The sequence below is a fragment of the Mustela erminea genome, chromosome 14, assembly GCF_009829155.1.
Source record: "Mustela erminea isolate mMusErm1 chromosome 14, mMusErm1.Pri, whole genome shotgun sequence".
In the NCBI taxonomy this organism is placed as follows: Eukaryota; Metazoa; Chordata; class Mammalia; order Carnivora; family Mustelidae; genus Mustela; species Mustela erminea.
The window spans coordinates 34,944,590-34,968,835 of record NC_045627.1 but is presented as its reverse complement, the minus strand read 5'-3'; the positions used below and the strand labels follow the sequence as shown (position 1 = coordinate 34,968,835).

Below are 24,246 nucleotides of genomic sequence, written 5' to 3'. Positions count from 1 at the left end.
CAGCATCAGGGAAATACAAATTGAAACCACAATGAGATACCACCTCACGCCAGTCAGAATGGCTAAAATTAACAAGTCAGAAACGACAGATATTGGCAAAGATGCAGAGAAAGGGAACACTCCTACACTGTTGGTGGGAATGCAAGCTGGTGTGGTCACTCTGGAAAGCAGTATAGAGGTTCCTCAAAAAGTTGAAAGTAGAGCTACCCTATGACCCTGTGTAGGGGCCTACTTAGCCAGAGCAACTCCATCTCGGTTAAACAGCCATTTTGTTGTTTATGTAGTAAAACTTAAACTGACCCTGCACCCCCCCATCCCAGGGGAACTTACTTAAAAGCAAGTCTGGGAAACCAGTAAAATATGGTCGACCAGACCCTGATAACAGAGCCCAAATACAAGGATGGGTCAGGTCAGGTGGAGATAACAGAGCCTCGAATGCAAGGATGAGTCAGACCAGGTGGAGACATGCAATCAGTAAAGCGCACATACTATCTCCCTAACCAGCAAAGAATGTAAACCCTGCCTTCTGGGCGCCAAACTAGGGCACCAATTCTGACCAGAGTGATAGGCTAGTTCAAACAGCTACTATAGGGTAAATTGTAATTCAATTGGCCACCCGTGTGTGACCTAGCATGAGGATGCAACTTTCTCTGTGTATTACAATCTCATTGGCCAGGCTCAATCACGTGGCCTCTGCTCTATAAAAGCTAGTCTGTGAGGCTGGGGGTGGTCGCTCTCTCCATAAGAGACGGCCCTGACCAGTTGGTTTGATTCTCGGTGCTGGCGTGAAATAAAGCTTTGCTTGACCTTCGCTTTGTATCAGTCTTGCTCCTTTGATCATGGACCCCATCACCAGCAATCGCACTACTGGGAAAAATACAAATGTAGTGATCCAAAGGGGCACATGCACCCCCAAAGTTTATAGCAGCAATGTCTACAATAGACAAACTGTGGAAAGAGCCCAGATATCCATTGACTGTTGAAGGTAAAAAAGTTGTGGTATGTATATACAATGGAATATCATGCAGCCATCAAAAAATGAAATCTTACCATTTGCAATGACGTGGATGGGACTAGAGGGTATTATGCTAAGCAAAATAAGTCAATCAGAGAAAGACAATCATATGATCTCACTAACATGTGGAATTCAAGAAACAAAACAGAGGATCATAGGGGAAGAGAGGAAAAAAATAAAACAAGACAAAATCAGAGAGGGAGACCAACCATAAGAGACTCAATCATAGGAAACAAACTGAGGGTTTCTGTGGGGGAGGAGGCTGAGAAGATAGAGTAACTGGGTGACAGGCATTAAGGAGGGCACGAGATGTTATCAGCACCGGGTGTTATATAAGACTAATGAATCACTGACTTCTACCTCTGAAACTAATAATACACTATATATTATTTAATTGAATTAAAAAAATAAAAATACAGGATGTTACACCGCCCTGGAAGAAGCCCTCCACCCTTTCCCCTGTGATAGGTAGATGACAAAAACCTGATTGGGTGACAGGTGCTTGGAAGGTTAAACAGATTAAAACAGAGCCAACAGGCCCCTAAAATCCCTAGACTTAGAAACTCTAGTGGCAACCCTCTTAGGTCCCCTCCCTCTTCAGGAGCTCTGTATTATTGCTCAATAAACTTTGCTTTGTTGCCCACCACTCTTCATCTGGTCCACCTCTTCATTCTTCATGTGGCGTGACCAAGATCCACGGGAACCGAAGGAAAAGAAATCTTGCAGCATGTCCCCTCGGACATTTCAAGCACTTCATTAAAAACATAACCTAAGTTAGTTTGGCTATCCTAAAAAATGATATGATTATGTTCTTAAGTATACATTCAGTATAAATATCAATATGAAATTCCAGTATTTTATTTATTTATTTATTGAAATTCCAGTATTTTAAAACAAATTCAATTTAGGGACTTAAATATTAGGGGATCACCTATCTTTAAATGCAGGTGTATTGGAGTCATTGCTTGACTTGGGTTGTTGGCTGTTTCTGTATCCGAAGTAAAACATTAACTTACTGAATTTTTGCAACAAGTAGAAGTAGTGCAGGCTACCAGCAATTTTGAGAACAAGAAAAATGAAGCTCCCTGTTTTTGTAGTAGATGCATTTACAGCAAAAGCATTTTGTGGGAATCCTGCTGCTGTTTGCCTCCTAGAAAATGTAAGTACTTGGTTTTCAGGTGCAGTACCTGATTCTAGATTCATATTGAGCCAAATATTTCCTACAAAAAAAAAAAAATTAGACCCACCTGTTTGACTTTGGTTCGTGTTCTCTGTCAAATGATAGCAGCAACGTTCATGTCTGAGAGTTGATTTTGACCAAACTAATGAGAGTGCTTGCGCACAGACGCTCCAAGTCTGAAAAAAGAAAGATTTATGTAAGGAGGAACTAAAGCCAATTCAAAAAACCAAAACAAAAACAGAGGACTCTTTGTTAGCCATCAGGTTTTCATTGAGTGAGCACCAAATGTGAAGGCGAATGAAATTAGGTGAGTTTTATGTGACTGGACATAGCTGATATTATATTTAACATAAAAATTTTAGCTGAGTATCTTTAACCTTACCTATTTCAGACAATTAGAAATTCTTTTCAGGACCAAGAAAAAAACATTTTGCAAGGAATTAAGTTATTAAGTAGAAGGAAGTACTTAAGCTCTAATACAGGGAGAATTCTGTTTCCTGAAAGTCTCATTTTAAAAATGGCTTTTGAGGGGCATCTGAGTGGCTCAGCTGGTTAAGTGTCTGACTCTTGATCTCAGCTCAGGTCTTGATCTCAGGGTCATGAGTTCAAGCCCCGGTGGGGCTCCATGAAAAAAAAAAAAGGCTTTTGATTAAGATAAGTATTAACAGAATAGTTAAATATTCATTGACCTTCAGTGCTTTGTGTTTCTACCTGGCTATTAGGAAACAAGTTAAGGAGTCCTTCCACTCACAGCAGTTAGTTCAAGAGTAGATTATCTGAGAATTATTCCAGAAACACAGTAAGCAATTGATGATTTTAAGTAAGTTTTACTAATTTGGGCAAAGTATGTGTTGGGGACTTCAAGTGGAGTGAATGTCAACCTGCACATGAAAATCACCTAAGGTGGGGCGCCTGGGTGGCTCAGTGAGTTAAGGCCTCTGCCTTCAGCTCAGGTCATGGTCCTGGGATGGAGCCCCCGCATCCCCTCTCTGCCCAGCAGGGAGCCTGCTTCCTCCTCTTTCTCTCTCTGCCTGCCTCTCTGCCCAATTGTGATCTCTATCTGTCAAGTAAATAAATAGAATCTTTAAAAAGAAAAAGAAAATCACCCAAGGAGGTGGCTCATTTGTTAAGCCTCTGTCTTTGGCTCAGGTCATAACCCCAGGGTCCTGGAATTGAACCCCGCATTGGGCTCTCTGCTCGGTGGGAAGCCTGCTTCTCCCTCTCCTACTCCCCCTGCTTGTGTTCCCTCTCTCTCTGTGTCTCTCTCTGTCAAATAAATAAATAAAATCCTAAAAAAAAAAAAAAAAAAAAAGAAAGAAAAAGAAAATCACCCAAGGAGCTTTCAAATTCCTACGCCAGAATCTCTGGAGGTGGGACCCAGGCAGCACTGTTTTTTAGTTCCCCAAGTGATTGTAGTGTGCTCTCAAGACGACGAATGCCTGGGGTTTTACTGAGATGGGTGAGTATTGTTGGTTGAGTCCTTGTACACTTATTTTGTCCCTCCAGCAGAGCAGCAAAATGATGATGAAGAGTCCTCATCTCACTTTAAGAATACATTCATTATGCAGCTTTGCAGCTGGCATTTTCCTACCCTAAAATGCGGAAAGTAATAAAGTTAATAGGCTTTATCAAGTAACACAAGAGCTTGGGAGGATTAGTGAGAGAATGATTAACAAGCAGATTTTAAATCGTGAATGTTCTTTAGAAACAAGCTGGCAAACAACTTCATGTCAAGGAATTGTGGAAGTGACTGAAATTGCTTGTCAAGAGTCTTAGTATCTTTGTTGCATGTCTCCATGTAGTATTCTTGAAGAGTTCTGAAAATAGCTTCAAGGGATTTACATACTCAGTTTTCACCAGATGACAAGAATTAGCATCATTCTTCAACTTATTCCTCTTACTTCCAGTACACTCACTGCACACCAGAGCCTTTTTCTCCTCTCTTCAAATATATTTTATACGTTATTTATGTATTTGGAAAAGCTAGGATGCAAAAATTTAAGCAAAGAACTTAGCATAGTTCAATGTGATCTGCCTCAGTAAGAATGGAAAAAAGAAAAAGAAAATAAGGAAGTCCATGACTCAGGGCTGCTCTCTAAAAAGTATTCCAATTCACTTCCGGGCTTTGCATCTATGATACCAGGCTAATTTGGTGGCCTGTCAGGGACAACTGAATAGATAATCAAAAGAATAATTTGCTAGTTTTACATTCTGTGGATGTGAGAATCCTGTTCTCCTGGTGGCGAATTTGGCACTTTCCCTAATTCATAATCAATAAAAATTCTAGTGGAAGCATAAACTCGTGGTTTATGCCCTTAGATTCTTTGACCCATGGCTGGACACACTTAGAGAGAACACAAGTAAACTCAGGAAAATATCAGAGACTAAACCTTATAATGTGCTAAACCTTATAATGTTGCCCACAGTTCAGCAGGCGTTAGCCCATCATTACCGTACTCTACAAATATTTATCGACATCTACCACAAACCACACTTTGGGGTAGGGATAGGAAGTACAAAGATTAGTAAATTGGCCTGCCCCTGAGGTGCTCAGAGTCTAGTGAAAGAAAAAGACATGTAAATCCAGTCATTATCAAATAGTTAACCACAGAGGCTAAAAGATCTAATGGACATCTAGGTTCTTTCCATAGTTTGGTTATTGTGGACATTGCTGCTATAAACATTTGGGTGCACATATCCCTAGATGTCCATCAACAGATGAGTGGATAAAGAAGATGTGGGGTATATATACAATGGAAAACTATGCAGTCATCAAAAGAAATGAAATCTTGCCATTTGAAACGACGTGGATGGAACTAGAGGGTATTATGCTAAGCGAAATAAGTCAATCAGAGAAAGACAATTATCATATGATCTCTCTGATATGAGGAATTTGAGAGGTAAGATACGGGAGTTGTGGGGGGTTAGGGAAGGAAACAATGAAACAAGATGGGATCGGGAGGGAGACAAATCGTAAGAGACTCTTAATCTCACAAAACAAACAGGGTGGCTAGGGGGGTGGAGGGTAGGAATAGGGTGGCTGGGTTAGGGACATTGGGGAGGGTATGGTGAGAGCTGTGAAATGTGTAAGCTTGATGATTTACAGACCTGTACCCCTGGGGCACATAATTCAGTATATGTTAGTAAATAAAATAAATACATTAATTAAAAAATAAATTTTAAAAAGATCTAATGGAACCAGGTACAATAGGGACTCAGAGAACAGAACAGTGTTGGATTTTACAAAGGAGAAACTACTTCAGATTTTAAGTTAAGAGCTTCAAAGAAGTATTCTTTTTTTGTTTTGTTTTGTTTCAAATTATTAAAAAATTTGACTGAGTTGAGACTAATCACCAAAAAACAAACAAACAAACAAACAAACCCCAAAACAAAAACAACAACAAAAAAACTTGATGGGCAGACTAAAGACAAGGCAATTGCACTTTGAACTGTTTGAATACTTGCAAAAAAGACCTTCCTACTTCTTCTCCTTCTTCTTTGACAAAAAGACTTCCGGAAGGAAAGGAAAAGAAAGGAAAAAATTCTGGGTGGCAATATTCCAAGAGCTTCTAGAATATTCTAAAGTTTGTTTTGTTTTCTTTCCTAGACAAGTCCATTTTTAAAATTTTCACATGAGTAACTTATAACACCTTACATTAGCTGAAAATAAAAACAGATTAAGAGCTAAATGGAACATGGAACAGATATTTGAAAAAAATATTTAAAAACCTTATAAAATTGATAGTGTCCTCAAGTGCCTGACAATCAATTTGACAATAAAGATCATGTCATGGCATGGAAAGTGTATAGAAACAATGTTTTTTGTTTTTTTTTTTAAGATTTTATTTATTTATTTGACAGAGAGAGATCACAAGCAGGCAGAGAGGCAGGCAGAGAGAGAGGAGGAAGCAGGCTCCCTGCTGAGCAGAGAGCCCGATGCGGGCCTTGATCCCAGGACCCTGAGATCATGACCTGAGCCGAAGGCAGTGGCTTAACCCACTGAGCCACCCAGGTGCCCAGAAACAATGTTTTTAAAAAGATTTTTTTAGGGGTGCCTGGGTGGCTCAGTCTTTAAGCATCTGACCTTTGGCTCAGGTCATGGTCCTGGGATCCTGGGATTGAGCCTCCGCATCAGGCTCCCTGCTCGGTGGGAAGCCTACTTTCCCTCTCCCACTCCCCTTGCTTGTGTTCCCTCTCTTGCTGTCTCTCTCTGTCAAATAAATAAATAAAATCTTAAAAAAAAAAAAAAAAGATTTTTTAGGGGAGGAGGGGTAGTGGGGGAGAGAGAGAGAATCTGGCTCCATGCCCAGCACAGAGCCCAATGCAGGGCTCGATCTCACAATCCTGAGATCATGACCTGAGCTGAAATCAAGAGATGGACGCTTAACCAACTGAGCCAACTGGGTGCTCCTAGGAACAACATTTAAAACAAAAACATTTTATTTATTTATTTGAGAGAGAGAAAGCAGGAGGGAGAGGGAGAGAAGATCTGAAAGCAAATACCACACTGAGCAAGAGCCTGATGTGGGGCTCTGTCCCACAATTGTGAGATCATGACCTGAGTGGATATCAAGAGCTGGATGCTCAATCAACTGAGTCACAAGGCATCCCCAGAAACAGTATTTTAAAGAATGAAATAGATATATTACTTTGACAGCTGTGTAGAAACTACAGGAACTCATGACTAACTACTTGAATAGGTCAGAGGGCTGGGGTAGTGCTAAGGGGTGATAGGTTGTTTATAATTCTGTCAATCAGCTTTATTTTTTTATTTTTATTTTTTAAAAGATTTTATTTATTTATCTGAGAGAGAGAGAGAGAGAGAGAAAACACAAGCAGGGGGAGGGGCAGAGGGAGAAGCAGGTTCCCTGGTGAGCAGGGAGCCTGATGTGGGGCTCAATCCTGGGACTCTGGGATCATGACCTGAGCCGAAGGCAAACACCCAACGACTGAGCCACCCAGGTACCCCAACCAGCTTCAATCCGTGAAAATAACATAACAATGGGGTAGAGAGCCCATATTTTATTCTTCATATTCTTTTTTTTTTTTTTTTTAAGATTATTTATTTGACAGACGGAGATCACAGAGAGGCAGGCAGAGAGAAAGGAGGAAGCAGGCTCCCCGGAGCAGAGAGCCTGATGTAGGGCTCGATGCCAGGACCCCGCAATCATGACCTGAGCTGAAGGCAGAGGCTTTAATCCCCTGAGCCACCCACGTGCCCCTATTCTTCATATTCTAACAAATCCTCAAGTTGTTTTGTTTTGCTGTTCTTGCTGCTGTGTGTACGTGTTTATGTATATGTAGGTGTATGTGTAGGGTGGGGTTTCTCAACAGCGGCAGTGTTGATATTCTGGACTGGGTAGTTCTTTGCTGTGTGAGGCTGTCATGGGCAATGTTGGTAACCGTGGGCTCTGTCCACTAGATGTCAGCAGTCTTCCCTTCTCCCCCTGTTATGAAAATGAAAAACCGCCCCCCAGTTGAGAACCACTGTGTCAGAGGATCTTTCCTAAAGATTGTATGTATGTATGTATGTATGTATGTATGTATGTATGTATGTATTTAGCATGAGCAAGGCAAGAGGCAGAGGGAGAGAGAGAATCTTCAAGCAGACTCAGTACTGGGCGTGAAACCTGATGCGTGGCTTGATCCCAGGACCTGAGATCATGACCTGACCAGAAACCAAGGGTTGGATGCTTAACCAACTGAGCCACTCAGGCACCCCTCAGGGGATCCTTTCCAAGCACCAGTTTATTCTTGGGTTTTCCTGTTACAATTATCCATAAATAACAACTTTGCCGTGTGCCTAGTGTATGCATTTATTCCAATTCAGCTGGCATTTACTGACCATGTGCCATGTGCTGGACACTACGCCAGGATAAAATATAATATTCACATCTATGCATTTTTATTCTTTGAAACACTAACCCAATCATTTCCAGAGACAGCAAGGAGGACTGGCTTTGCAGTTTTAGAGGAATGCCTAGTTTTAGTTTCTAAACTACTTGCTGTTCCAGTTTTCCTGGTTAAATTTAGAGGGTAACAAAAGCCTTTTTCAAAAAAAAAAAAAAAAAAAAGCTTCTTTGCAGCTTGGTGTGTTATGTATTTAAGGAAGAATGAGTATATAGAAGTACTGTGTTTAGTTTGTGCTTTAACTCATTTGGGAAAGCTTATGATACAATGGCCATTTCCAAACTTGGTGCCCTTCCTCAGTGGATCATTGGCTCTGTATGCCTACACTTGAATCAGAGGCTTCTGCGGTTTCTAGGGGGTTCCAAAGTCATATCTCATTTTTATCCCCAGAAAAGGCATGTGAAGAGTGCAGAGATTTTTCCAGGGCATTGAAATATTTTCTCTTGTCTAGTATTTGAGGGAAAAGAGCAATGCAAGGGAGGAGGAGATTTTGATGTAGGAATTTCTGCTTCACTGGCTTCTAGAACATAACCCTCAGGTTTGGGAGTATTAACTTCAGGTAAGTTCAGCCAGATACTGTGCTAAATTGATTTTTATTTGTTATCTCATTTTACCTTTACATCTACTCTAAGAGAAGGTCTTTTTTTTTTTTTAGACTAGGCTCCACACCCAGCCTGGAGCCCAATGCAGAGCTAGAACTCATGACCCTGAGATTAAGAGTCAGGTGCTCAACGGACTAAGCCATTCAGGCACCCCTAAGATTAGGTCTTATTATTATCATCACCCCCATTTTACGGATGAGAAGACAGAGGCAGAGGAGGGTTAAGTAATTACCCAAGTGGCTGACTTCAGGATTCTACCACAGGTCTGCGTGACTGCAGATCCTGAGCTTTTAACCTAGTCTGCTTACTACCAGACTAGCTGTCCTCCCCTTTTAATCTCCCATGGCACCCCTTATTTCCCAGTTGGTAGCATGCATTGCTCTTGTTGTAATTCATTCAATGCCTGTCTTCCTCACTAGACTGCACATTCTTTGACATCTTAACCTATTCTAACTTATTCCGTGACACATGGCTTAACACATGAGAGGCACTAAATAGCTATCTTTTGAGCAAAAGCAAATCTGTTAATTGAATTATAGCAAGTTCTCTATCTTAGGAGTTCTAGCTGATTAACAACTACTGATCTTTTATTTCATTGGTGAGTTGGGCTGGGCAGGATGTGCAAAGAGAGTATGAGCTTTGGGTTCTATGATGGGGCTGGAGATACGAGACACCCAGAAGAATCGTCAGGAACAACTGAAGACAGCCTACAGTTTAAGTGCTGCATTGTACAGACATCACTTCAAAATAGGAAATCCAAGTGCTTCAGAAGGAATCTTCCCTTTCTTCCAGGATCATTTAGAACTTTCCATACCAAGTGCTTTTCCTCTGCTGGGATCTACCTACAGAAGAGGGACAAATGAACAAGGACAGATAACAGGACAGTCATGTTTAGGCTGTCATATTTCCAAGCTGCCACAAGATGGGAGTATTTTAAAACTTTGCTTTGATTTTTTGATCATTAATGTTTGTGGGCCATATGGTGATGAAACCTCAGTGTCCCTCGGCCGCACACTGGAACTCAGAAAAACAAACATGGCTCTGTCTTTGCTGTCAGAAATTTGATTCATGAGATTGCCAAAGGGAAATGGATATTAAAGCAAGACGAAAAAATTATTGGAATAAAAATTCAGTTTTTTTGCATGAACGCAGTCTTCTGTTTCTCCAGCTCCCAAAGTTGAAGCAACTTTAGTCTTCTGATGATTCACTATTATCTTGACCTTTGGTTCCAGTGTAGAAATTTGGCTGCCTGTCATGCATATCGAGGACGGCTACCATCAAACTTTCTGCAGCGTCTCTGGTCCCTCAGGCAAATAGCAAGTGAATTTTACGTGTCCTGGGGCAGAAAATACAGTTACAGAAATTCAAACTGTAATTGGTACAATACGCCAAGGTAGAGAGGACAGAAGAGTTGATGGTCAGTGAAGTGTGTATGCTAGCTGATGTGCCAAAAAGCCCATTTGCAAAGAAATCCATTAACAACAGACAGTGAGCTTGGCTACAATGTGGGATGCTTTAACGCTTTTTGAGACTCTTGTCCTAAAGGTGGAGGGAAGCAAAAGACAAGAAGAGGAAGGACAAGGTTAGGGAGTGTGGCCAGATCAGAGGAAGGCCTGGCAGGCACTGCAGGTTCTCCCAGCCACGGCAGCAAATCCAGAAAGACCAACACAAGCTTTTGTTTATCACCCCTTCCATCCCCACCGAGGCCTGTGATTGCACACTCTGCTCCCACTTTCTCTCAGGGGTCGTTAGCCCAGGCGCGTGGACCAGTTTCCACACAGAAAATTCAATGAGCCAGGAGGAGTGCTGCCTTGTTGACTGGGATGCCCAGCAGACCCAGCCCATCTACTCAGCAGGGAAGACTCACTCCCCAGGCCCCAGGCGTGACAGGTGTTTATGCCACTTCATTCCCACCATCCTGGTTCTCCTTACCTCGGCTCACAGAACCTTAGAGTGTCAAAGATTTAACAGAAGGAGAACAGAAGCGAGGTCAAGTGACTTGCCCAAGAAGCATCCCCAACCCAAAACTCTTTGCCCATATTTTCCTGTCCAACTCACCCAAATATGCTCTTTTTCTAAGTCCACATCTAAAGTCCTAGAGTGTGTGTGTGTGTGTGTGTGTTTTAAAGATTTTATTTATTTATTTGACAGAGAGAGACAGCGTGAGAGGGAACACAAGCAGGGGAACTAAGGGAGGGAAAGCAGGCTTCCCGACGAGCAGGGAGCCCAATGCAGGGCTTTCAATGCGGGGCTCAATCCCAGGACCCTGAGATCATGACCTGAGCTGAAGGCAGACACTTAACAACTGAGCCACTCAGGTGCCCCTAAAGTCCTAGAGTATTAATTGTCAAAAATCTATGTGTCTCAATTACACTCTGGTGTTGCTCCCTGTTGCTTTCTGATTCCCGACAAGATGCTAAGCCCCTTGAAAATGGGGTTGTATTGTATCCAAGAGGGCTGCTCAAACTTTAACCACCTAGAAATCTAGTTATAAAAAAAAAAAAAGGAAATTCTAATTTAGAAGGTGGAGGGGGGGAGCTAAAACTGTATTTCTAACACATTCCCTCGGTAGTGGTGCTGGCCTAGCACAGCACTTGGTAATTGACTGATTGCAGCTTTCCTTTAGAAACACTGTGGAAACCCGTCTCATCTGATAGACACTGGTTTTCTGGTCTGCAGTGTGCTAAAGGGATAATAATGGTTTGTCTTCGTTATGGGGAGGTAGAGTGGTGTGGCTGCTTAAAGCATGGGTTTTGAGCTACTCGAAATAAAAGCTAACATTTTCCAAGTACTTGTTGTGTGTTGGGCATCGTGATGAGCACTTTATTCGCATTATTAGATTTAATCTTTTGAAAGAAAAATGTTAAGTAAAACACAAATCATTGTGTTTGAATTGCAGACAATACATCTCAATTTCTTAAGTCATTTCTCTCTCTCTAGAACCCCACAGCGTCTATAGATTTTGAAGACAGTGTCCCTTTAAGAAAAGCTTATTAAGTCTGCTAGGATCTTTATATCAGCTGATAGTTTAAAAAATGACTGATTTGTCACAATAACAACCGTTTTGTGCCTTATATGAGTACGTGGAACATATTTCCAAAGAATTTGAATCAACTAAAAGATAATGGGTGCTTAACTTGCATAAGTCAGTTAAGTGAATTTTGAATTTATCAGTATAAAGTTATAAATCTTATTTCTGGGTTTTGGGGGCTCAAGAATAGCAAATTTGGCCAAAGCAAAAATACATTTGTCTTGAGACTTCTTTAGAATTCAAAATCTAATTAGCGGGTATTTATTGATTAAAAATTTGATTTTCATTCTCTAAAGGAAAACTCATGTTTCTGACCCTTTTTTTTTTTTTTTGAGTTAAGAAGAATGTGTGTGCATGTGTATATATGTATTTGTGTGTCTTCACAGGAACTTTTCCACCTAAGTACTGTTGTCCTCATTTTAAAGGTGTGGAACTGAGACACCATGAGATTACATGACTTGCCCACTTTGCACTGCTACTAGGACCTGACCCAGGATATAAATTCACATTATTTTCTTAACCATTTATTCTGAAAAATTTAGAACTTAAGAAAAAGTTTTGAGAATGGTACAATGAACATCCATATACCTTTCCTCTAGATTCACTGGCTGTTACATTTACAAAGCCCACATTCTTAACCATTCTTCCATTTATTTGGCATATTGTGACTTAAGGATTTATACAACCTCTCTGTGTTTGATTTCTTTATATGCACGTGGACAAAATATTTACTTTGAGAGTTTTAAAGATGAAGATGAAGTGGGGCGCGTGGCTGGCTCAGTTGGTAGAACATATTACTCTTGATCTCAGGGTCGTGAGTTCAAGCCCCATTTTGAGCATAGAGCTTACACATACAAAACAAGTAAAAATGAAGATGTAGTGAATAATATATTCTTCCAGCAAATGTTTATTGAGCTCCTACCATTCTGGGATGAGTATAAGGTATAAGTAAAAAACAAACAAACAAGATAGAACGTTGTATGCCCTCATAAACTCAGATGTTGGGGGACAGACCAGGCCAGACAGTGAAGGGACACAGTGGGTAAATTCAGGTGGTTTAAGCATTGCGAGGAGACAAAGCCTTTAGACAGAGCACCCTGGAAGACTTCCTGGAGGAGGTGAACTCTAGCCTGAGGCCTGACTCATAAAAGGGAGTGAACCCTGTATAGATGGGAGCAGAATGGGCCAGCCTACCCAGAGTGGATACTGAAGATCTTTTTATTCAACAAGAAAGGGAGATTGTGGTGTTTCCTTTGTGGAGATTGTTTAGAAGAGAACATAATCTCTCAGGTAGACTAGATAAAAGACAGGGCTGGCCAGTAGGTTTTTGAGTCTTTCCTAGCTTTGACATCTACATCTCTTCATAGAGTGCTACAAGCATAGATTTCCGAGAAACAATCTTTATAAAAGTGTCTTGACTTCCTTGGCAATTATTTTCTTTTAGGCAAGTAACTTTTAACATTCACAAGCTGTGTTATTAACTAATGGCAGTTGCTGTCCAAGGAATTCTGATTTGTATTTTTGGAGTCTCAATAAATTTTTGTTTCCAATTTAGAAACTGGATGAAGACATGCATCAAAAAATTGCAAGAGAAATGAACCTCTCTGAAACTGCTTTTATCCGAAAACTGCACCCCACTGACAACTTTACACAAAGTAAATATGCCTTTTTTTTTTTTTTAAGCCATCCTTGCACGGTACCAGAAGCTGCTTCTCCAGTGGGGGAATGGTATTGCAGAGAGATGCCCACTAACTATTTGCATGCAGACAGGAAAGAAGGTGGGGGAGATTCTGATTTGGTTTTCAGCTCATCCGGGAGAGTAGGTGTGGGGTTATTTGAATGTTTCAGCTCTAGATCTGGCACCGGGGAGCCTTAGGATGCTGGCCTAGACTTTACTCCTCTTTCACAATGCATTTCAGCTATTAATCATGCTAGGGAAATATTTAGAAAAGAATAAGAAAAATGAAATTTTGTAACCCACTTGTATGAGAATGATCTTGTCTCTCTTTGGCTTTTCCTCCTTCAAAGGTTCCTGCTTCGGATTAAGGTGGTTTACGCCGGCGAGTGAGGTACCGCTATGCGGCCACGCCACCCTGGCTTCTGCGGCTGTGCTGTTCAACAAAATAAGTAACATGATTTTCTTTTATGAACCTATCACTGAGCAAATAGCAAGTTTTTTTTTTTTTTTTTTTTTTTTTTTTTTTTAAAATTCTCACTCTTTGTGATGAATCAAAGTCACTGGTATCAAGACATTACAGAGTCCTATTCATGCCATTCAGGACGCTGAAACAGATACAGCTTCCCGAAACTCTGGCCTTTCTGATTATGTGCCAGGCCTATTGGAGAGCTCTGGTTCTTGTTCCCTAGAATGCCATTTTGTTTTGAACAGGAGCTGTCTGGTCTCTGACCAGCACAGGAGGGGAGCTTGCAAGACACAATACGTGTCTCACATGATGTGGTATCAGAGAACCATAAGGCACATTTTGCTCCAAGTATGTCCCCACCCACACTGAGATTCATTTCACAAGAGCTGCTTCTTCTTCTTTTTCTCTTTCTTCTTCTTCTGCTTCTTCTTTTAAAGTAAACTCTATGCTCAACATGGGGTTTGAACACGCGACCCTAGAGTCACATGCTCTGTGGGCCGAACCAGCCAAATGCCCCTCACAGGAGCTTCTTGACTCTGATGTTTAAAGATCCATGAACCGCAGCTAGATACACATCCCTTGTGAAGAGACGATGTTGGACCTCAGTCCTACCAGTTTTCATCTTTGTTACATTTAGTGTAACAAAGATCAGGGCTCTGTGGGAATGAGGCAGAGAAGAGATGCATAGAAATGCCCTAGAAATGGGGATGGAAACTGCCATGAATGGGTGTAGACAACAAACAGAGGCTTAAGTGAGGAAATAAACAGGATGCTATGACAGAGGGTAACAGTGGGGAGAGCAGCGTTGGAAAAGGAGGTTCTCTGGGCAGTTACATAGATGGGGAGGGTAGGGGGTGCTGTTACAGAGCCAGTTCCCCTGGGAAGCACACTGCATGTTGGGAGAAGTGCAGGCAGTATTCTTGGGGTCAATATTGGCAGGGGAGTAAGGGAAAGCAGAATAGAGCAGAGGGACATGATGAACTGCAAAGTGGTAGCAACAAAGAAAGGCCTAGGCCAAATCCACAGGGAGAGGTGAAGCTGTGACGATCCTTCAAGTACTATAGTTCCAAATAGAAACAAAGGTGTAGGCCTTTATACCCTCCATTGACCTGCATCCAATGCCCACAAAAGCAGCCTGACTTTGGGGAATGTAGCTCTGCTCACCCAAGGGTGATTCACAGAGTGGGACTCAGCTGAGGTGTCAGTCCTCAATACCCCTGGCAGCTGGGGCAGGGCTGTGTGAAGGCGGAGACAATCACATCTTCAGGCTGCATCTGAGAGCAGCTGCCTCCTTCAATGCATGCGTCGTCTTTCTTTCCTTGCCTCACCTAGTCCTGGCCTTCAGAGGGGAAGGTTGAGATGCTGGACAGCAGCATCCACTAGAGAAGGGGATCTTCAGGCTGAAGAATATCAAGCCATATGTGCAAAGAATTCGAGTGGGAGGAGGACTATTGGGGCAGAGGCAGCAGCAAATGCAAGGGTGTAGTTGGTAAACCTGGAGTGGCTGGAGTTTCGGCGGGGGGGGGGACTGGCAGGAGGTAACACGAGGCCATGCTACCATGTAGCCCATTATATGTCTTAACAAGATAATTTTCGTTTCTGTGGATAAGGGACAAAAATGAGAGCAGGAATATACCCTGAAACATTGCTTAGGAACTCAGTCTTCAAAAAGATTTTACCGGGGCGCCTGGGTGACTCAGTGGGTTAAAGCCTCTGCCTTCGACTCAGGTCATGATCCCAGGGTCCTGGGATGGAGCCCTGCATTGGGCTCTCTGCTCAATGGGGAGCCTGCTTCCCCCCCCCCCCCCACCTCTGCCTGCCTCTCTGCCTACTTGTGATCTCTGTCTGTCAAATAAAGAAAAAAATCTTGAAAAAGATTTTACTGAAGTTGGATTGCATGCCTTTTGAAAACCCCACAGTTTTTGGTGTGAGGCAGAGATCTGGAGTAATAGCCTTCAGATTGATGCCCCCATGGAGTGTCTTAAGTTTCGATAAGATAAACTAAGAAAAAAATTCTTTGCAAATAATGATGTCTTCCACCAATTATAATGAGAAAAATTAAACTTTGGGTTTTAAAGTATACTTTTATACTTTTAAAGTATACTTTTATAGAAAGTTAACCAACCATGCCAAATTTCCTTACCTTTTTGATATGGTTATGTTTTATAGAAATATGAAGGAGGAGAAAAGAATTAGGTCACAGATCTTTGTTTTCACTAAAAATGTCACCCACACTGAGATAGATAAGTGGGCCAAGTTGTATCAGTAACATGCAGGGCTAGTATATCAGCATTTGTGGTCCAATCTTTAAATAAAAAATTTAGCTTGGTTTATTTAGGGTAAACTTGATTTGTTTCTAGTAGCCTGTTATTCATAATTTGTATGTTCAATTCATCATCCCCTCGGCATATTTTAGATTAGTATTATTTGTAGCAATCTAGTATTGTAGATGGGTACTCAAAAATCTGCTTTAGAAAACACTATCACATCCCTACGAAGTAGGTTTAATTATTACCCCATTTTATTGATGAGGAAATTGAGGCTTAAGGAGGTTAAATAATTTTTTCAAGGACACAGTTAGCGTAAAGGAACTGGCATTTGAAGCCTTGCAAGTCCAATCAGATACATTCTTGGTTCTCAAGTGAGAATCTGGTGGGGGCTATCTCTACGCTGGACCCCAGTAACCCAAACCTGAACCTCTCCTTACAGGAAAAGGCAGCACTGCCAGGGAATCTAAGACAATGCAATAGTGATCAAAACAGATGTGCAAATCTATGACAAAGTTTATTTCCCTATTTCTTGTTTTCCTTTCAGAGAGTTTTCTAATTGATAAAGTAAGACTCTTTTTTTTTTTTGGTCCAGAAAACGTGAATAACGTTCTAACCTTTGTCACTCTGAGTGGGGAACTGAAGGCCAGAAGAGCAGAGGACAGTATTATCTTGGATCTACCTCTTTATCCTGCCCACCCCCAGGTCAGCTCTTTCTAACTACTGCTATGAGCCTTGTTGACCGACAGCTCATGTACCTTACAATGGTTTTGTCTTTTTTTCCCCATCTAGGACTTCCATGAAGTGGAGGACTTGATAAAGGTTGGTGAAAAGAATTAAACCTAAGCTCTTGTGATTTGGTCATTTGTTGTTTGAACACAAAGATTCAGTACCACTTGGGGGCACCTGGGTGGCTCGGTCAGTTGTGTCTACCTTCGGCTCAGGTCACGATCCCGGAGTCCTGGAATTGAGTCCCGCACCGGACTCCCTGCTCTGTGGGGGAGCCTGCTTCTCCTTCTGCCTCTTTCTGTCTCTCTCTCTCTCTCTCATAAAAAAATAAACAAAATCTTAAAAAAAGTGTTCAGTACCATATGACCCCCAAAATAGGCCTTCTATTGGTATAAGCAGTCCAGCCTAAGCTTGGATGAAAAGTGCATGGTACATTCAAAGTGTGAATTTTAATGTTGAATCTGTTTGGTGAGAAGCTTGAGCAGTTATCCCTGGCTTTCCATTGCCAGCATTACCCTTCATGAAGGAAGGGGGAGGAGAGACTGCTGTGCAGTGGGCTGAGCACAAAGGAAGTGGAAACTGCTGGGCAGGGCAGCCCCGATTTCTGTGGTGAAGGAGGCTGAGGTGAGGGAATGTAATTTGATGGAGGCAGGTAGGAGAGCATGGGCAACTTGACAGAGAAGGCAAGATTCATAGCCCGGCTTCCTCAAGAGGTCTAGGAAGGGGTGGGTCTTCATAACTTTCATAATGATCTTGCTAATAAACATTTTGGGGAGCTTCCCTGGACAGTACCAGGTGCTAAGGTTTTCATATGCACTATCTCACTTAACACAGTCCCCAGGTGAGGTTGGCACTACTATCGTTCCATGGAGATTCCAGGGGACTCGAGCAGCCCTACATGCCCCCGTTCTTAGTCTGTAGAGAAGGAAGGGCCTGGTTAGGGCCAGGGCAAGGGCTGCAGTGAGAAAACCAGTTCTCACTAAATGGCCTGTTGTGGGTACCACTGGGGTGTTTCTCAGTGAATGTTCAATTACAGCATTTATGATCTCTTTAGGATCTTGCATTATCTATGTTTTCCAAGAGTAGAAGCAAGCATTACAGATTCTGAATTTACACTCAGTCCCATCTATGGCCTGGGGTTTGAAAGACAAGCCAAATTCATAAATGAACTGCTTTAAGCATGTTGACAAGAAAATGGAAAATATTCACAGTATAGACGTTCATGGCAGAAAGAACTTAACGTGGTGTCTCTAAGCCTCAGGATCAGCATTTGTAAGGTGGGGATGCTAAAGGGTTGTTTCTCCTGAGTATTGTTATTTTGTGTTCCTAGAAATTGGCCATAAGATTCTCTGCTGAGAATCGGACTTTCAGATTGACATCAGAACTCATGCAGAGGAGGGTGAATGCCCCTTGCAGAAGCTAACAGGCCCCAAGAACAGATGGGATCTGGCTGCAAGAGTTTCCATTTTCAGAGGGAGGGAACTTGTTCAGCTGTGGTCACAGGGGCAGACAGCCAAGTCACCACCCAAAGCAGAGGGAGTCTTGGCTTTGGGACCCCGAACATCTCAGTTCCTGAAGAAGGTTCGAGAACCTGAAGCGACCCCTGAAGGGACCCTGCTCGAGTCCCCTGGAATCTCCATGGAATGATAGCCAGACAAGTACTGTGTAATTCTCATCTGCTCTGAGGCTGGCCAGTGGTGGTGCCAAATGACTTGGAGGGGCTTCCCCGCTCAACAGCCCCCTCAGCTCTCCAAGTCAACAGGCAAACAGACAAACAATGTTCTAGGATGTGAGCATGATTATACTCAGTCTCAGGTAAAGTGTGGATGCAGGAATCTTTAGGAAATATTGCTACGTTACTGATATGCAGCCTACCATCAAAATGAAAACACTGGTTGCCAAGCAGAGCAGTGTTTAGATGAGTGTGCTAGTCTCCAGTTCCATTCAGACTGCTGACCCTGAGTCCTTGCCTTGTAGAATCTTCTAGTTACTGCTGCTGGGACTCCACATGTATTATTTCATTTAATCCTTGCAGCAATGCTAAGAGGTGGGCCTGGGCCCCCCATTTCTACAGACAGTAGACACTAGTGATTCAGAGCTTTGATTCCAGGGTCCCTCAGATCTGGGTCAAGACATGTGGGTGTGTGTGTGTGTGTGTGTGTCCCTGTCCCTGGGCCTCTCTAAGTCTTCTTCCTTACTTGTGAGGAAAATGTCCATTTGAAGGATTAGCATGTTGAGGTCCATAGTAATACTTGTGAACAATGCCTGTCTTCAGCTCTCAGAGGGTGAGCTCAACCCCCTTAAAGGTCTTTGGTCTCCAGAAAACTGGCCTTCCCTGGGCAACACCTTGAGTCCTGAAACTGAACTAAAACCCTTGGGATCGGGGACATTGGGTGTGCCTGGCACTCAGAAGATGCTCACGAGAGATGTTCCCCATATAGAAGATCAATGATTTGACCCTGAGGAGTTTTTGGTCTGTCTCTGCAGACTGCCATAGGTGATACACGGGTCCAAGACATCCGCTATTCTCCAGATACCCGAAAACTCCTTGTCCGACTCAGTGATACTTACAAGAGGTAAACAAAAATTTTGGCTTTGGCAGCACTTTGGGGAGGGCTGAGAACCCAGATTTATAGCGCTGTCTTTGTCTGGCTGTGCTAGGTCCAGTCAAACCATGGTTTATGCAGAGACTTGTTCTCAGGAAAATAATTCTACTTGCTCTCTCATTCTGTCCTGCTGAGCCATTTGGGCAAAAGCTGCATCCTCGCTGGCTTTACAGAGTCTGTGTCATGGTCTGTGAGATGGGTTTGTCCTAATTCATCCCATTTATGAACCAGGTCATTCCTGGAGAACCTGAAGGTGAACACTCAGGATCTGCCGCAAGTGGAAAACACAGGGAAGGTGAAAGGACTCATTCTCACCCTTAAAGGAGAGCCTGGAGGGCAGACCCAAGCATTTGACTTTTACTCCAGATATTTTGCACCGTGGGTTGGTCTGGCTGAAGACCCCGTAACAGGTACTTTTTGATTTGGGTCCTGGGGAGGGTTCAACAGTGGAGAAAGGTAAAAAATAGCTCTTTAAGTGCCCTTCACAAGACCTTTCAGGTTGTTTGGGTTTTGAGCTGTTTTTGTTCCCCTTTCTGCCCCTGCCCTATTCCTTCCTGAAGTCTCCTGTGAAAACTACAGAACAAAGGAGGCAGTATAGCTGGGTTAAACCTTCACACCCCACAGCCTGGGTTTGCAGCCTCGCTGCCTAACTGTTGACCTTGGGCCAATCTCTTAACTTTTTAAAGTTTCTATTCCCCTTGTTGTGATGAATCACTGAATTCTACTCCTGAAACCAATATTACACTGCATGTTAACTAACTAGAATTTAAATAAAAACTAAAAAAAAATGTTTCTATTCCCTCTTCCATAAAGTATGAGTAATACTTCATAGGGTTATGTAAAAACAATGCATGGTAAATGCTTAGCACAGTACTTGGCACATGATAAATGCCCCATAACTATTAGCTATTTTAATAATAATGACAGAACTTGTTCCCTGAACTAACACTTCCAGATCTGCCATTTGCAAAATTCAGGGGCCAATGTCCTCTATAGTCACAAAGCCTTTTGTTTTTTCCAATGACCACCCTGCATGATCATTGAAACATAAATAAGATTTATTTTCTGAAGGATAAATTCCTGGGTTGTCAGTGGGAGACACAGGCAGGACTAGCTTTCCCAGACCTGCCTGCAAAGTGGGTGGGATGGGTTTGGGAACATGGTTATTCAAGATCTACCTGCTAGAAGCAGAGGGATGAAATCAAAGATGGGCAAGAAGGGGAAGCTTCCTCCTTTCATCCTCTTAGAAAAGAGTGGGCTGAGCAGAAAAAAGGGGGCGGGGGGGGGATACTTGATGGAGGAGGTTGGTGGATGTGACAATGGCCAGGGCAAAAGGAGGCTGGGAGGAACCTTGGAAGCTCCTGCTCCAAACAGAAGACAGAGGCTGAGACGGTTTCAGGACTTTGACCTAGTTCATTCTCTCAGAAACAAAACACATGAAATTCAAAGCTCAGAAAAACACTTTTCTTAAAGACTCGGGAAAATGCCCAATGACATCCAAATAGTACACGTTGACCCTTCCCCAAAGAAAAGAAGTTTCTAGTGGATTTACACATGCACAGCTGCTTCACAAAGATTTTAACTGGTACAGAGAGCAAGTGTTTTCCCCTGTAATAATGCTTTTCTAAAGTGGGAAGGTCTTTGGGCTATCATGATCAACAATCTCAGCTTGCTTGAGACTGAGAGAGATTTCTCAGCATCTAGGACCTTTGGTGCTAAAACCAGGATAGTCTTGGGTGAACTGGGATGATTGGTCACCCTAGGTGGACCTCCCTTGATCTTTAGTAAGTTTTCCTGAATAAAACCCATCCTTGTCTCTCCCAAAGACTCTTCTGTCAGCTATTACTTTGAATTTTATTTCTTCATTTTAATATCTATTCACGGATTTAAACAAGGGCACAGTGGAATGAAAAAAAAAAAAACCCTCACTAAAAGAAAGTTTTTTTGGTACTAAAAGCCTAACAATGTTGGCTTGGTGGAAAATTTAACCTATTGTCAGAGTTCCCAGTATTCCTTGCATATTCATCTTAGGAGGAAGGAGATAACTCCCTTGAAAGATTAGAGAAAGATTTAGGTGAAGCCCTTGGTCGTCCTACCATGGGCTGACAATGAGCTGATAGGACAAGAATTAAAACCTCCATTTAACTAATTCAAAAGATATATGCACCATTGTGTACCATACATAGCCAAGATGTGGAGGCAACCCAAATGTCCATCGACAGATAAATGGATAAAGAAGATGTGATGTGTGTATATACACATAGCCACACAAACACTAGAATATTATGCAACCATAAAAAAAGAATGAGATTTTTGCAATTTGCGACACCGTGGATGGCCCTAGAGGTATTATGCTAGGTGAAATGTCAGACTGAGGAAGACAAATACCATATGATTTCACTCATGTGTGGGATCTAAAAAGCAAAACAAACGAATAAACAAAACCCAGAATCAGACCTATAAATACAGAGAACAAACTGATGATTCCAAGAGGGAAGGGGGTTTAGGGGATGGGTGGGAAAGGTGAAGGGGAGTGGGAAGTGTACCTACAGGCTTCCAGTTATAGAATGAATAAGCCACAGGAATTAAAGGCACAGCATAGGGAATATAGTCAATGATATTGTAATAGCATTGTATGGTGACGAAGGGTAGCTATACTTGTGGTGAGCAAAGCATAACATAGTTTAATCACTCTGTTGTACACTTGAAACTAATGTAACATTGTGTGTCAACTAGACCCTGTGTCAAAAAGACCCTGCAGTTTAATCTGTCAAAAAGACCCTGCCGTTTAATCGGCCTTCAGAAAGTGTAAAACATAGCAGATACACTATTTGGAGAAACTTCTCTATAAATTCTGTGTTTTCCTTTCTATGTCCATTCATAATCCTACATTCTACTGTGGCCATGGCCAACATCATGACCGAGTCATCTAAGGTTTAGTTAGACTGGATAGTTGGTTGTAACTGCTTATAAATTTACCACAATGTCCCCCCTGTTTTTGTATCATAACTTCTCACTTCTTTTAAGGGTCGGCACATGCTGTTCTCAGCAGCTACTGGTCTGAGCAACTGGGGAAGAAAGACATGCACGGTAGGGTGGGTTTTTGGGTTTTTTTTTTTTTTTTCATTTTAAAAAATATTTAAACTTTAGCTAGCATTCCTTCTCATATGTATTATTGATTTGAAGACGTAATAAAATGTCCTATATCACCCATATGAAAACAAAAGATTTACATTCCTTCACTCTGAATCCTCTGCTCAGAACATCTTCCACCCCTGTCCCTCCCAACCCACAGACACACTTCTAATACAGTAAGTGCCCAAGAAATGTTTGTTGCATGAAATTAACTAGCTGTATAACTTTGGCCCAGTGAGGTTGCTTAGACCGTGACACATTGAGATGGGATGATTACCAAAATTCCTTATTGCCATTGCTAGTCACGGGATTCAATCAAACAAATTGCTTTTGAACCAAGTCCCCTAATGACTTTGGGGAGGGGAGAGAGGAAATAGATTGCAGCCAATGGAGGCCCAATAGTCAAAGTGGGAATCTGACCCTCCAGGAAGGAGGTCTTACGCAGTGGGAGGGTCATGCCTCTGACTCTCATTTGGGGATACCAGGTTGGCCGGTCTTTCTTTGGTGAGCCTAGTTACTCTCCTACACACCAGGAAGGCAGAGGCTGTGCCTCTTGTTTGCCTGACTTGTGTGGCTGCTTGATTAAAGCACAGGGGTGAACAAGCTCCCTTTGTCTTTCAGACCTGGAAAGATGGGGCTCTCTGTGGAGGGCCAAGATCACCTCCCTTTATCTTTTAAGATTTCTATTCCATGCCTCTCCTAGACAGAAGTGGGGAGGAAACTATAGGCGGGATGCGTCTGGGACATTACAGGAAGTGACTGAGGAGATTCAGGAAAAGAAGATGTGGGACTGTGTGTTTTGTGGCTCAAATTGCATTTACGGTCCCTCAGTCCTCAGAAAAACAGGGCAGGCTGGGCAGTGCTATGGACAGAGGAAAGAATACATTCTTTCCATTGAGGTGGAAGGGTTCTGGAGCTTTTAAGAAGAGGTCTTTAACTATGCCCTGTGAATTAGAAAGGGTGAAAATGAACAATATTAATTTATGACTTGTTCTATGTTTCCTTTAGCCTTTCAGTGTTCCTGCCGAGGAGGAGAACTGGAGATTTCACTGCGTTCTGATGGACGGGTTGACATTAGGGGAGGCACTGCTGTTGTTTTAGAGGGCACTTTGACAGCCTAGAAATGGTTGTGGTTCGATGCTGTGATTTTTGAATAACAAAGTATTTTCTGCATAAAAAGAAATGTAGGGGCGCCTGGGTGGCTCAGTCGTTAAGCCTTGAGTGTCTGCTTTTGGCCTGGGTCACAATCCCAGAGTTCTGGGTTGGAGCAGGGCACAGGGCTCCCTGCTCAGTGGGAAGCCTGCTTCTCCCTCTCCCACTCCCCCTGCTTGTGTTCCCTCTCTGGCTGTCTGTCTCTCTCTCTCTGTCAAATAAATAAAATCTTAAAAAAATAAAATAAAAAGAAATGTAAGCGGCTGCCTTTACCAAATTTGCACAGCTGTTCAGTTCACTCACAGGTTAGAAACAGAAAAACTAAGACATATTAATGGAAGTTTCATCATGCTTCCTAATTACTTAATGGAGTTTTGGCTCTGTCTGTGAGTGTATTTGACATAGAAGTAACCAGTAACAAAGAATAATGTTGTCACCTTCGATTGTGACTACCAATCACAGAATGAAGAGCACG

The 24,246-nt window shown here is 42.3% G+C and overlaps 1 protein-coding gene across 2 annotated transcripts; it reads left to right on the top strand.

Annotated features, from left to right (window-relative positions):
* Positions 1-2,050: 2,050 nt before the first annotated feature.
* PBLD (phenazine biosynthesis like protein domain containing) lies at positions 2,051-23,877 on the top strand. Of its 2 annotated transcripts, XM_032314121.1 has the most exons (9): positions 2,051-2,174; positions 13,294-13,393; positions 13,767-13,865; positions 16,745-16,854; positions 16,942-16,971; positions 19,366-19,454; positions 19,716-19,894; positions 22,512-22,574; positions 23,628-23,877. In XM_032314121.1, the coding sequence occupies exons 1-9, from the start codon at positions 2,091-2,093 to the stop codon at positions 23,738-23,740; spliced, it is 867 nt and encodes a 288-aa protein (XP_032170012.1). In that variant the 5' UTR covers positions 2,051-2,090; the 3' UTR covers positions 23,741-23,877. The 2 variants fall into 2 exon arrangements, with proteins under 2 accessions (XP_032170012.1, XP_032170013.1); XM_032314122.1 differs by lacking the exon at positions 22,512-22,574.
* Positions 23,878-24,246: the final 369 nt, after the last annotated feature.

Bases quoted from the DNA above. Each gene is read 5' to 3' on its own strand.
- PBLD (XM_032314121.1), top strand. From the start codon at position 2,091: ATGAAGCTCCCTGTTTTTGTAGTAGATGCATTTACAGCAAAAGCATTT. The intron at 2,175-13,293 runs GTAAGTACTTGG...TTTCCAATTTAG, and splicing joins CTGTTTGCCTCCTAGAAAAT to AAACTGGATGAAGACATGCA. The intron at 22,575-23,627 runs GTAGGGTGGGTT...TGTTTCCTTTAG, and splicing joins GGGGAAGAAAGACATGCACG to CCTTTCAGTGTTCCTGCCGA.